The 13,889-nt window shown below is 35.1% G+C and overlaps 1 protein-coding gene across 3 annotated transcripts in view; it reads left to right on the top strand.

The window, feature by feature from the left end:
* Nucleotides 1–13,889, top strand: part of fbxo38 (F-box protein 38) — a 95,240-nt gene that overhangs the window by 41,263 nt on the left and 40,088 nt on the right. For all 3 annotated transcript variants that reach the window (XM_046849017.1, XM_046849015.1, XM_046849016.1), the window contains one exon: nucleotides 381–551. In XM_046849017.1, coding sequence (XP_046704973.1) covers nucleotides 381–551 — 171 coding nt within the window. The remainder of the gene's footprint in view (nucleotides 1–380; nucleotides 552–13,889) is intronic.

Raw genomic sequence — 13,889 nt, 5'->3', positions numbered from 1 at the left:
GCCTACAAAAATGTACATCACTGTGGTGTTTCATGTGATGATATGGAAAAGACAGAGGACCATTTGCATTCCCAGAGTGATTTGATTGTTGTGTGTTGGAAGAATGTTAATTGCCCATCTGTTGAACATTGGTTGAATGACTTTGAGTTTGGTTTTAAGTTTCTTGAGAAATGTACATGGGTAGGAAAGAAAGCTTTTTAATTTAACAGCGTATCTGAAAAATTGTGACATTGAAGAGGTTTTGGAAAAGTTAAATTACAGCATGCCTAATTAATGTATAATGAGGAATATGTGACCCATTTTGGTATGTGTGTGATAACTATTCAGCTAGTCTTTTGCCAACATTTGTCTTGAATTCATTCAAATTTATTCTTTTATAGGTAAATTGAGTCATACTGAGCTGGTCAAATATGGCCTTGCTGATGTAATAGAAAACCCAGGAATCATCACTGATGTTGGAATGAAAGCTGTTAATGAAGTGTTTCCCTCCATCAAATACCTTGTCATTTATAACTGTCCACATCTTCACAACCCACACAGCTGGATCACAGGTATTTCTTGAGCGATAATTTGTTTTTTAATTCAGTTTGTATTAAATGCAAGTAATGTTGTAATTTCTAATAAACTGTTAGTTCTCATTTTCCAGTTGTTAGTTCTTACTCCCCAGTGTTCTGTATTGTTTTAAGATTTATAATCACCCTCTTGATGTCACCCAAATGAGGATGTGTTCCCCTTTTGTGTCTGGTTGCTCTCAAGGTTTCTTCCTCATAACATCTAAGGGAGTTTTTCCTTGCCACATTCGCCATGGCTTGCTCATCAGGGATAAATGCACACCATTCACCTTAACTCTTAAAATTCTGTAAAGCTGCTTCGAGACAATGTCTGTTGTGAAAAGCACTATAGAAATAAACTTGACTTGACTAATTTAACAAACAATATTGGTTTAATGTTGAAATTTGTTTTTGGCATAATATGTTTTTCTGTTTGTTTTAGCTTTGTTATTTGGCCAGCTGGTGAATCTATTTTGTTAAATTATAGTTCCTTTGTATATATCTGCTATTTAAAAACTAATCTCAATGCCTTACAAACTGTCTCATAGCTGTTGTATAACTGGTAAAAAAAAATAGTTTGTTCCTGTACAATAATATAAAAAAACTTGTTCAAAACTTGCCTATAGAATTAACATATAGTTAATTTAGGTCTGTAATGAATAAGCTGGATATTCATTATCCAAAGAAAAAAAGATATCCAAACTATGAAATTTCAAACATGTATGGAATTATTTGATGAGCAGAAAAGTGTTAAACAACCCATGATACTTTTTTATATTTTTATTTAGATTGTAAGTAGCTACATTTAGCTAATTTTTTTTTTTTTTGCAAACTCATGGCTTTCTCTCATGAGATTCATTAGGTAGATACTTGAAATGTTTTTTTAATTTGTGAGATTTCTTGCCTTTTAATGTGCTTTAGACCATCAGTTGTCAAGTGCAGAGGAAAGGTTGAGTACAGAGACAATATCCCTACTACAACTACAGTACAAATCTAAATTTCGATAAAAAACTAAAGGGAAAAGACAGTCCATCATTACTTTAAGAAATGAAGGTCAGTCAGTCCAAAAAATCTGAAAAAGTTTCCTCAAGTGCAGTCTACAAAACCATCAAACACTATGATAAATCAGGCCTTTATGAGAATCATCTCAGAAAAGAAGGCCCAAGAGCTACTCCGGCTGTGGAGGATAATTAAGTAGGTTCAAGTATAAGGTTCAGGCTATTTGTTTGTACCTTAAATTATGAAGTAGGCGTGGTGGATCATAATGGAACAAAAGTACATTAAATATGTGGTGCAAAAACATTTAATGCTTTATGTGTCAGTAGAAGTATTTTGTAATCAGTGTGAGATTTATTTGTGTCACAATGTAGACTTAATAAGACAGGGGTCATGTAAACATATGCACAGTCTGGTAAGGATCAGTCCTTACCAGACTGTGCATATGTTCACATGAACCCTGTAACCTTATAATTATCTATGTTGCTTTCTTTCTTGCTTACTAAAACATTTAAACATCAAGGCACTTCAATAGTTCTATCTAGATGTATTAAAAGCATGAATTATTTTTTCTACATCCTGTAATGACATATTTCTTATATTAGCAATATTTTTAAGATGAAATAAGGCTATCCTGGTAATCTTATCCACATGAGCCTCAAAGGAAAGACTAGAGTCAAGAGCAGTCTTTTACTGCTGTACATGATGAGACAGAAAGACCATCCACAGAAACAGTGTAATCAGAAAGTTAAGATATAGCTGAATGCCGTCCTAGTGTCTCCTCAGAATTTATCAGAAGGAAGTTAACAAGCATCCCATGTCCTTTACACAGATTGCTCAACATTCTAAATCTGATGTTTCTCATTTACTGAAACAATAAATTGTATATCGTCGGCATAGCAGTGGAAAATAATACCAATTTTGGAATAATTCCACCCAGAGTTGGCATGCAAAAAAAAAAAAAATCAATCAGTGGGTCTTAGACTGATCCTTGCGGAACACCAAATGTTACCTAAGTAAATGTGGAGAACTCACAATTTACATCAACAAACTGATCATGATCAGTCAAATAAGACCTAAACCAGTAAAGAGACATTATCCTAAATTCAACTAAATTTTCTAGTCGAGCAAGCAGAATATTAAGATAAATAGTGTTAAAAGCTTCGCTAAGATCAAGCAAAACAAGCAGGGAGACAAAGACTTGATCAGTGGCCAGTAGGTCAGGTTTTTTTTTATTATTACAAACCCAATTCCAAAAAAGTTGGGACACTGTACAAATTGTGAATAAAAACAGAATGCAATGATGTGGAAGTTTCAAATTTCAATATTTTATTCAGAATACAACATAGATGACATATCAAATGTTTAAACTGAGACAATGTATCATTTTAAGGGAACAATAAGTTGATTTTTAATTTCATGGCATCAACACATCTCAAAAAAGTTGGGACAAGGCCATGTTTACCACTGTGTGGCATCCTCTCTTCTTTTTATAACAGTCTGCAAACGTCTGGGGACTGAGGAGACAAGTTGCTCAAGTTTAGGAATAGGAATGTTATCCCGTTCTTGTCTAATACAGGCTTCTAGTTGCTAAACTGTCTTGGGTCGTCTTTGTCGCATCTTCCTCTTTATGATGCGCCAAATGTTTTCTATGGGTGAAAGATCTGGACTGCAGGCTGGCCATTTCAGTACCCGGATCCTTCTTCTATGCAGCCATGATGTTGTAATAAATGCAGTATGTGGTCTGGCATTGTCATTCTGGAAAATGCAAGGTCTTCCCTGAAAGAAACGACGTCTGGATGGGCGCATATGTTGTTCTAGAACTTGGATATACCTTTCAGCATTGATGGTGCCTTTCCAGATGTGTAAGCTGCCCATGCCACATGCACTCATGCAACCCCATACCATCAGAGATGCAGGCTTCTGAACTGAGCGCTGATAAAAAACTTGGGTTGACTTGATCCTCTTTAGTCCGGATGACATGGCATCCCAGTTTTCCAAAAAGAACTTCAAATTTTGATTCATCTGTCCACAGAACAGTTTTCCACTTTTCCGCAGTCCATTTTAAATGAGCCTTGGCCCAGAGAAAACGCCTGCGCTTCTGGATCATGTTTAGATATGGCTTCTTTTTTGACCTATAGAGTTTTAACTGGCAACGGCGAATGGATTGTGTTCACCGACAATGTTTTCTGGAAGTATTCTTGAGCCCATGTTGTGATTTTCATTACAGTAGCATTCCTGTATGTGATGTAGTGCTGTCTAAGGGCTCGAAGATCACTGACATCCAGTATGGTTTTCTGGCCTTGACCCTTACGCACAGAGACTGTTCCAGATTCTCTGAATCTTTGGATGATATTATGCACTGTAGTTGATGATAACTTCAAACTCTTTGCAAAATCTTTCTCTGAGAAACTCCTTTCTGATATTGCTCCACTATTTTTCGCCGCAGCATTGGGGGAATTGGTAATCCTCTGTCCATCTTGACTTCTGAGAGACACTGCTACTCTTAGAGGCTCTTTTTATACTCATTAACGTTGCTAATTGCTACCTGTCCCAACTTTTTTGGAATGTGTAGCTCTCATGAAATCCAAAATGAGCCAATATTTGGCATGACATTTCAAAATGTCTCACTTTCCACATTTGATATGTTATCTTTATTCTATTGTGAATAAAATATAAAGCTTGTATGATTTACTCACATAACCGGTGCTAATGGAATCATTTATTGTTATATTGTCTGAAATAAGAATAAGATGGTGAAAACTGAAGAAGGAAGACTGTTATGTGAAATTCAGCGAAGAGGTCAGACAGGGGCAGAGGGATGTGGCAAAAGCTAAGGAAAATGAATGATATGTAAGTTGGACACTACGTAAGCAGAAAATTATTTGTACCAATTGACTAGGCAGAGGCACTGAGCTGGGAAATGATGTGTTAAAGGTAAAGGGTGCAGATGGAATGTGTTGACAAGTGAGAATGTGTTAAGATGTTGGGGATTGCCCACTAAAGGCCGGTTCTATAATGTAATGGTGTTAACCACTTCAGTACTTTGAAAAGAAAGAAAAAAAACACGTTTTACATGATAAACTAATAATAATCAGAAATATCAGCAAAAAAGATATTACAGGATGATGTTAGAGACAGTCTATGCAATATAAACATCCAGCATTACAAGCTTAGAGCCAGAAACAAAACTTACATCATCATTAACATTGTCCTGCACACAGAGATGCTACACACGTGGAAAGTGGCTCATATTCTGATATCTCAGCATGCGGAGTGTAACGCACATCATCCACATCAATATCATGACCACTAGGGAGTGCGCAGCACACACGCCACCACAGATGTATAAAGTATTTTACACGAAACAAACCAGTACAAAATATACAACATGGCAAAAAAAACTCCTAAAACTATGTAAATTAAAGAATTCTCTACAATGCCTGAGGAATGGAGGTGGTGTGTGCTGGTACCATATATTTTTTTTTAAATAAGGGATATGTGCAGAACTTCAGTAACTACAGAGAAATACATTTGATCAAACACACTATGAAGTTATGGGAAAGTGTGGGAGCTAGGTTAAGGTACCTATCTGTGTTGTGGTTTCATGCTGAGAAAGAGAACAATGCTTTCAGGATGTTGGTGGAGAAAAAATAAATGAAACTTGGATATTTGAGAGTAGTTAATGTGCAGCATGTATAGCAGTACAGATTCACTGTCCTTTAAAAATAACGCAACATACAGCCATTGTGGTCAAAATAGCTAGCAACAGGCACTTTCGGTTATGGCAGCGCTAGAGTGAGATGTGGTGGAATAATTTTGTCTAAATAACACTTCCTAAAAAACTTTTAATATGATGAAATGTACTTTATCTGAAATAATAACTCCAAACATTCCCATAAATATGCCATATCCAAAGAAAACGGACAATAAGAAAGAAGATACTGAAGAAACGAGTCTGCCGTTATCCCACCCACCACCCTGGTTCCATGCATAAAATGGATGTTAATCCATGGACGCTTGATTTTTTTTTTGAAGAAATGGTTGCCTAATATCAGCAGAAAATGGCAAACCAGTGGCTATTCAGATTCGTCTACCTCGGTACAGAGACACACTTAAAATCCTTAATGCAGCTAGAGAAAAGGGCAGCCTCACCTAATAACTCTATTATCATGATATTTCGTGACATCTTATCGACTTTGTTTAGAAACAAGGCACTCAAAAGACAGCTATGCAGTAACGACGTATCTTATCCGATGCTTCATCCTGCGATGCTGAGGATTCAGCTACCGGAGAGACAGACTTTTTAACTACGGTGCACAATGAGTCATGGGGTTTGAAAGTTTCACTTTGTTTGGGCAAGTGATAGGAGTGGTAAGGTGGGTTGAACAGAACACGTTTGATTGATTTATTTAATTTTTGGGCTGTTTAGAGAAGTTCTTATGGTGCCCTAGGATGGAAAATAACAACTATATAGTTAATGTCACGCACACTAAAATATATAAATGTGACTTGAAATAACAATGGATTAAATAAAGACTTAAAAGGAAAATGTATTTCTATACCTCAGAAAACATAATATTGTAATTGTCTTGCTAAAAGAAACACATTTGACGGATTCCGAACAACAAAATCTTAAAAGGCTGTGGTCTGGACAGGTTTTGTTTTCCTCTTTTACATCACAATCTAGAAGGGTGGCTATACTTATTGATAAAAATATACCCTTTCAAATGGAATCTGTTGAAAAAGACAAATCTGGTAGATATTTTAAGAGGAACAATTGTGATGCAAAGAATAACCTTAGTAAATATATTCCATCCTGATATGGAGGGTGCTTATTTTATTCTTCATAATATATTCTTTAAAGATTGTATGCCCTATTGCAAAGCTAATAATTCGAGGAGAATTTAAGTAGTCTTGGGCCTACTTAAGTATTAGAGAGGTTATCCACTAAAGTTTCTCAAGTTTTATTTTAATAGATATATGGATATTTAAGAATAAAACACATTAGCATAATAATTACTCCAGAATTGACTAATTTTTTGTTCCAAAAGCGAAGGATTACTTGATTGAATTAAGTTACTATTTACCAAGAATATTGTCAGATCATGCTCGGTTACTTATTTCGGTGCAACATTCTCCTGAATTGCTTTGCTGATTTTGAGCTTCATAAAGAATAATATAGACAACTTTATGATTACAAACTGAAATTTTGCTTCTTAGGGTATAGTCTGGGAGGCCATGAAAGCTTTCCTACTGGGCCAAATAATATATAAAATATTAAAAACAGTTACAATTACTCAAAAAATAAATTTTAATAATAGAAAAAGAACATTCCAAGACTAAGGATGCTCAGCTGTTAACAATTACAATCCAAAAAATAGAAATACAATATTTTGTCATCTAAAGAAGCAGAAAATGCACTTCTCAGATCAGGACTAAGGTATTACAAACACTGGGATAAGATTGAAAAAGTATTAGCATGGCAAAATAAAAAATAAATCTATAACTGCACTATGTCTATAAGACAATAAAAGTATCAAACACCCAAAATTATTTAACCAATAATTCATAAATTAGTATAAATTGCTGTATAAGTCTCAAAGAGTAGAGGAAGCTGAAATTCACAAGTTTTTGAGCAAATTGGATAGCCTAGTTTTGTGCGATATTGACCAAGAAGAACTTGAAAAGAAAATTTTAAAAGAAGAGATTCAATTGGCAGTTGCTATACTAGTCGGGGGTAAAACACCTGGTTTGGATGTTTGTTTTTTTTCTAAATTAGAAGACTCGTTGCTTTCGATGTATATGGAGGCTATTCATAAAAAAATAATAAACAAAGACTTTAAATCAGGTTTTAATTACAGTCCTGCTGAAACATAGCAAAGACCCTAATCTATGCATCTCATATTGACCGATCTCACTACTTAATTCTGAATATAAATTCTGTATTAAAATGATTGCACTACGTTTAGAGCGTAGTTGAGTGTAGTATTTTGCATAGTTTAATTCATATGGATCAATCTGGATTCATTACAATTAGATCCTCTTCTCATAATATATAGAGGTTAATGAATAATAGTGGAGAGAAAGCTTTCAACCGAGTAGAATGACTTCATTTGATAGCTGTTGTAGCTAAATATTTAAATTAAGTTGAAATTGACGGTAATGGAATTAACGTTACACTTATTTGGTTTGTTTGTCCGCCGAACAGACAGTATAATCTTTATTAATTCTATAAAAGAGGTATCTCCCCGGCCAAGAAAGACACAACCCCCCTTTACTTTATATCGTACAATTAATAGAGCATGTAGTTCAGATCGAATGTTGCAGGAACCTTCACTCAGAGACAATCACTTATGACAAATACAGCGTTTAATGAATGAGACAAACACAACATAAAACTAACTACACAAACAAACAAAAAGAAATAAAGAAAATAAAAATGAAAATAAAAATAAACAAAAATAAAAAAATAGGAAAAGGAGGAAGAGAAAGGAAAAGAAGAAAGGAGAGAAAGAAAGGAAAGGAATGTCAAGCTTAAACCTCCTAAATGAGACTCAAGTAATTTAAATTCACTTTATCGAATTCAAAATTCAATAAAGGGCTCACACTTAAATACGCATCTAAATTGGTTGGTAAAACGGTTACTTGCATTTGATTGTTGCACAAGAGTCCGGATGCGACAAAAGATCTTTGAAGAGTCAGTTAGGATGGAGTCAGATGTTCTTCCAGGTTCTCCTGAAGATCAGAGCAAGTGTTGTTCTTAAAGACAAAGCTTGCTGGAAGATCTCAAAAGGATTTGAGATCTTGTCCCGAAGAGTCGCTGCTGGGCTGTTCTAAGCATCCGACTCTCCGGGCCTTCGGGCCCCGGGGGTCCGAGCCTTTCCGATCGAGCCGAGTGAGCGAGCTTGCTTTACTTGACTGAACGTTGATTAGTTGGGTTCAAGATGTTTTAAAGGTCCTGAACCCCACCCATCTTTGGGGGAATGGCCAATGCTATAGCCTGAAATTTTGGAGGGAAAAACTCCTTGTTTATGCGTCTGTGGGCATGGTTTCCGGGCTATACTTGCTTTGGAGACTTTAAAGTTTTATCCAAAGTGTATTAAGACGGTATGGTACCTTTCGTGATCAAATAAAATGCACCATTGTTTGGAAAATAAGTAACAGATAATTTTGTGGTCATTTGGATACTAAACATGAAAAGAAATTACAGCATTAGAACAGGTATAAATTAACATACAGAGATCAGTAATTAAAGTATAACTGATGTTAATACAATGTTGTATTCTGATGTGTACAATGCACCCTTGTTAGGTAAGAAAGAATAAAGTGAAGATAATTTGAAGTCAGTCAAGCCTTAACAGAAGAGACAACATTATAACAGGGTTACAAGAATAAGACTTTTAGAGTACCACTATAATTGGGGAGGCGCTACATACAAGGTAAAGGTTAATGTCGTGGAAGGTGGAACATCTTATTAATTTGTTTGATTAGTAAAAGAGTGCCCCATTGTGTTGTGTGACTGTTTGTGACACACACAAACAGTCATACTGGAGCCGAGTTTCGAGAGTGGATTGTTTTATGGTTTGAGGGTCCCTGTGGAGTCAACCAGAGAGGCCAGGAGGCTATCTGGCTTTCAGGGTGGTGTGTGTGTGTGTGTGTGTGTGTGTGTGTGTGTGTGTGTGTGTGTGTGTAAGGTATAGGGACTGGCTTGTGTCATCAGTTTTCGGGGGATGCACCGAATATTCGGCCACGGAAAATTTTCGGCCGAAAATGGCCCAAAAGTGCGTTTTCGGCCATGTCGGCCCACGGATAGCGATTTGCAAAACATGTAATGCCGAAATTTCAAGAGGGGGCGAGTCTGCAAAGATTTTCTCCACGTCGGGCTTAATTTATCACCTGAAATCCAAACATCCCGATTGCTATGCTGAATATGAGAGGAACGTGGCACAGAAAAGCAAAACCCGTCCGAGCATGCGCACTCCGTCTGTGGTGGAAGTTTTTGAAAAGGCAAGGAAGTTTCCCAGTGAGGGTGTCAAGGCGCTTTCCTGACCTGGCAAAGTTGGTATGCAAGTACTTGTCTGCTCCGTGCACAAGCACTGACGGCGAGAGACTGTTCAGTGCAGCAGCCCATGTTCTCGATGAGAAGAGGAACAGACTTCACTGTGATAAAGCAGAGAAGCTACTCTTCATTAAGAAAAACCTGCCACTTTACCTAAAGAAGTAGAATGGGCTTGTCTAGTTTTTAAATATTTATTATCCACTTTGCACATCTACAATTCTTGGTGCATTTGTTGTTGTTGAAGTTCTACAGTTAACATATGGGCTATGGCAGTCTTTGTTTTGATACACTATTGTTGTATCTTTAAGCAGTTGCACTTGTTCTGAATGCACTTTGTTTTTATGAAATAACATATTTAATTTTACAACCTTTCAGCAGGCCAGAGGGCCTGTACATTATTATTTCATGTACACGAGTGCATTTAAGTTTAAATTTTAATTTCTTTTATTCTGTGCATTGTTGCAATGTGCTATAAATAAATATTTTCATAATTTGTAATTGATTTATTCTTTGAAATTTTAATATTAATTTATGCAATTGAAATGCCTTGATTTTAGTAAGGTTAGTACACAGTCATAGCTATAAATGCAATGATAATAATAATTGGCATAATTTCTTTCGGTGTTTCGGTTTTCGGTGTTGCTTTCCTCTTTTTCGGTTTTCGGTTTCGGCCAAGAATTTTCATTGCATCCCTTATATATATATATATATATATATATATATATATATATATATATATATATATATATATATATATATATATATATATATTACACACATACAGCAGCTATGAGAGTGTTTGTAAGGCATTATGATGTCAAATTATCAGATAGATACAAGGGAACTATAATTTAACAAAATAGATCCACCAGCTGGCCAAATAACAAAGCTAAAACAAGCAGAAAACCAAATTATCTATTTAGAAGTCTGGAAAGATACTTAAGAGCCAAACCTTTTAGTGTTTTATAAGTACAAGTAAGTAATACAAGTAAGTGTAAGTATCAGTAGTTTGTAGTCGATTTGAAACAGTTAGCCAGTGTAGGGATGATAAGATTGGGGTTGTATGGTCATATTTTCTAAACCTTGTGAGAACTCTGGCTGCTGCATTCTGGACTAACTGTAGCTTGTTTATTAATGATGCAGGAGAACCACCTAGTAATGCATTACAATAGTCCAGTCTGTAGGTCATGAACGCATAGAATATTGCTAAGCTAAGAAACTTGTTGCCTATATCTGATGCAGAGAAGCTCTCTCTGCATCAGATATAGGCAACATGTTTCTTAGCTTAGCAATATTTCTGAGGTGGAAGAAGGCTTTTTTTGTAATATGGTTGATATGATTTTTAAAAGACAAGTTGCTGTCTAAAATAACTCCCAGGTCTTTTACTGTTGAACTAGTAGTTACAGAACATCCTACTAAATACAGGTTAAAATGCTGGAGCTTCTGTGTAATAGTTTTTGAGTAGTTTTGAGTCATCAAATCTTTTAATTCTTTGATATACTTAGTTATCTGAGCCAGCTGAGCTGTATCGTCTGGTTTCGATGAGATATATAGTTGGGTATCATCAGCATAACAGTGGAAGCTAATCCCATGCCTTCTAATAATATTTCCCAAGGAAAGCAGGTATAATGTAAAAAGAAGGGGTCCTAGAACTGAATGATTGTGGCACTCCATAATTTACTTGCATTAACTTGGATAGCTCTCCATTTAAATCGGAAAAATGGTAACAATTAGACAGGTAGGATTTAAACCAGCTTAATGACTGTCCTTGAATGCCGATGTTATTTTGTAAGTGATCCAGGAGAAGATCGTGATCTAAAGTTTCGAATGCAGCACTAAGATCTAGCAAAAGTAACAGGGAGATGTAACCTTGGTCTGAAGCTAAAAACAGGTCATTAGTGATTTTAGCTAGAGCAGTTTCTGTGCTATGATGGGGCCTAAAACCTGACTGAAACTCTTTAAAGATATTGTTCTTTTGTAAGTAGAAACATAGCTGAGCAGACACAATCTTTTCTAAAATCTTAGACATAAATGGGAGATTTGTAATGGGTCTGTAATTTTATTTGATTTTAGTGTGATTGGATCCCAACTAGGTTAACTTAATGAGGGGCTTAATAACTGCTAACTTGAGGGGTTTAGGGATGTGACCTAAATATAGTGAGGAGTTAATAATATTCAGCAGAGGCTCACCAGCTGTATGTAACACTACTTTCAGTAGTTTAGTTGAAATGGGATCTAACAGACATGTTGTTGGTTTGGCTTTGGTAATAACATCATACAGCTCTTCCTGTCCTATACGTTTAAAGCGGTGTAGTTGTGGCGTTTTAGGTGAGATTGGATCAGGAGATGCTGTCAGAGGTTGGACCTCCACAATTGTGTTTTCGAAGTCCTCACTACTAAACTGTAACGGAATAAATTTTTCAAATACCTGATTTGTTGTTCATTCAGCTACTGTACTGAAAAATGTAAAAAGGGATGTTTAAAATGGTAATGAGAGATCTGGAAAGATGGAATTCACTAATGTTCAGGAAGGGGATAAATTGCACAAAAATGAACGTTCTTCCTAAATCTTTTTATTAATTTCAAACCCTTCAAATTTCTATCCCACAAAAGTTTTTTTAATGATCTCGGTAGTTCAATTATAAAATGTATTCAGAATTTAAAAAAACTCAGAGGGTTAAACTTAAGACATTACAGATGGCATCTAAAAAAGGTGGATTACAGCTCCCAGATTTTTTTATTATTATTATTTCTGGATGATAGCAAATGATAGCGGTTATGGTATTGGCAGATGAAAAGCTGCATGGATACAAATTGAAATTATTAATCCCTCTGACTTGTGAAGGCAAAAAAAAATAACCCATTCATTAGACACACTTGCAAACTTGAGTTTGAGATCAGGAAAAATTTAATGGGCTTTCATTGATAACTATATTCCATTTCATTGCAACCCATCTCTTCCTTAGGTATTAAGAGATGGGATAACACAACATTGGTATAAAAATGCAATACAAGTGTTTGGAGATTTATATGAAGATAACACACTGATGAGATTTGAACAATTACGAGTTTTCTCTACCTGGTAAACATTTTTTTTATATATATTTTCAGGTGAGACTTTATATTAATAAAGTGCAAGGAGGCAATTTGAGGTCCCTCTCTTCACTCTCAATAGATAGTACTATAAGAGAGGAAACGAGGATCCAAAGGTTTAGTCTTGTATGTATGCCAACTTCAATTACTTGTATTTGCAAATACAATTATTTGTATTTAGGTTATATCATCTTCAAGATTAAATAAGAAAAAGATCCGGAATGCACTTTTGAACAAGATACTTGGGGACTCCTCTGTAAAAGGGCTTTTAACATTTAGCAGTTCAATATTTTACACAGTGTGTATTATAAAACTAAAAGATTACACAAGATAATATTACACATTTTGAATATGGCATGATTCTAATGATTCTAGAGAATGCTCTAGATGTAAAACAGAGGTTGGTACATTATTAACGTGTTTTGGACATGTTCTAAACATAAAACCTAATGAAAAAACATTATACAAACTATTGACAAAATTATACATTTTAAGCTTCTGTCTGAGCCGAGATTATGTTCATGGTAGATGAATCAGTTCTTCAACTTGATCAGAGGAAGAATTTACATTTAGTAAGATGGCTCTGATAGCAGTAAAGAAATGAATAGCCATACAATGGAAATCAGTAAAACCACTAAGTCATATTGTATTGCTTAGAGAACCTTCGTTCTATGTTCCTGTGGTAAAATGTTTAATCTAAAAAAAAAAATAATAATAATTAAAAAAATAATTAATGTTTGTAAAGATTTGGGGCAGATTAATTGCATACATGAATAATTTGGATGTTATGTTTTTTTACTTTACTTTTTTACTTTAACCTTTGTTACCCTTCTTTACTTTAACCTTTTTAATTTATTATAATTATTATTATTTATGTATTTATTTGAATAGAGGAGGAGAAGGAAGAAGACCACTTTACACATCAGCTCAATGCTTTGCAGAAATGTCCATTCAAATGTGTTCTGTCTAGAGAGGGTGGGACTGGGATGGAAGGATGGTTAGAAAATTATATTTACTTGTATATTTAACTGATTCTGTAAATTGTTAATGTGAAAATAAGAAAATAAAAAAATAATAATAAAGTGGCAGCAAAAGTGAGTACAGCTGTACATTGTTTAACAGGATGCACCCGAGCTCAATTTTGAGTGCCACGGCAAAGTCTTTGAATACATATGTACATGTGCCTT

This window comes from Silurus meridionalis, chromosome 5 (genome assembly GCF_014805685.1).
Source record: "Silurus meridionalis isolate SWU-2019-XX chromosome 5, ASM1480568v1, whole genome shotgun sequence".
NCBI lineage: Eukaryota > Metazoa > Chordata > Actinopteri > Siluriformes > Siluridae > Silurus > Silurus meridionalis.
Note: the sequence above shows the minus strand (reverse complement) of the source record. Positions and strands in the feature narration are given on the sequence as shown.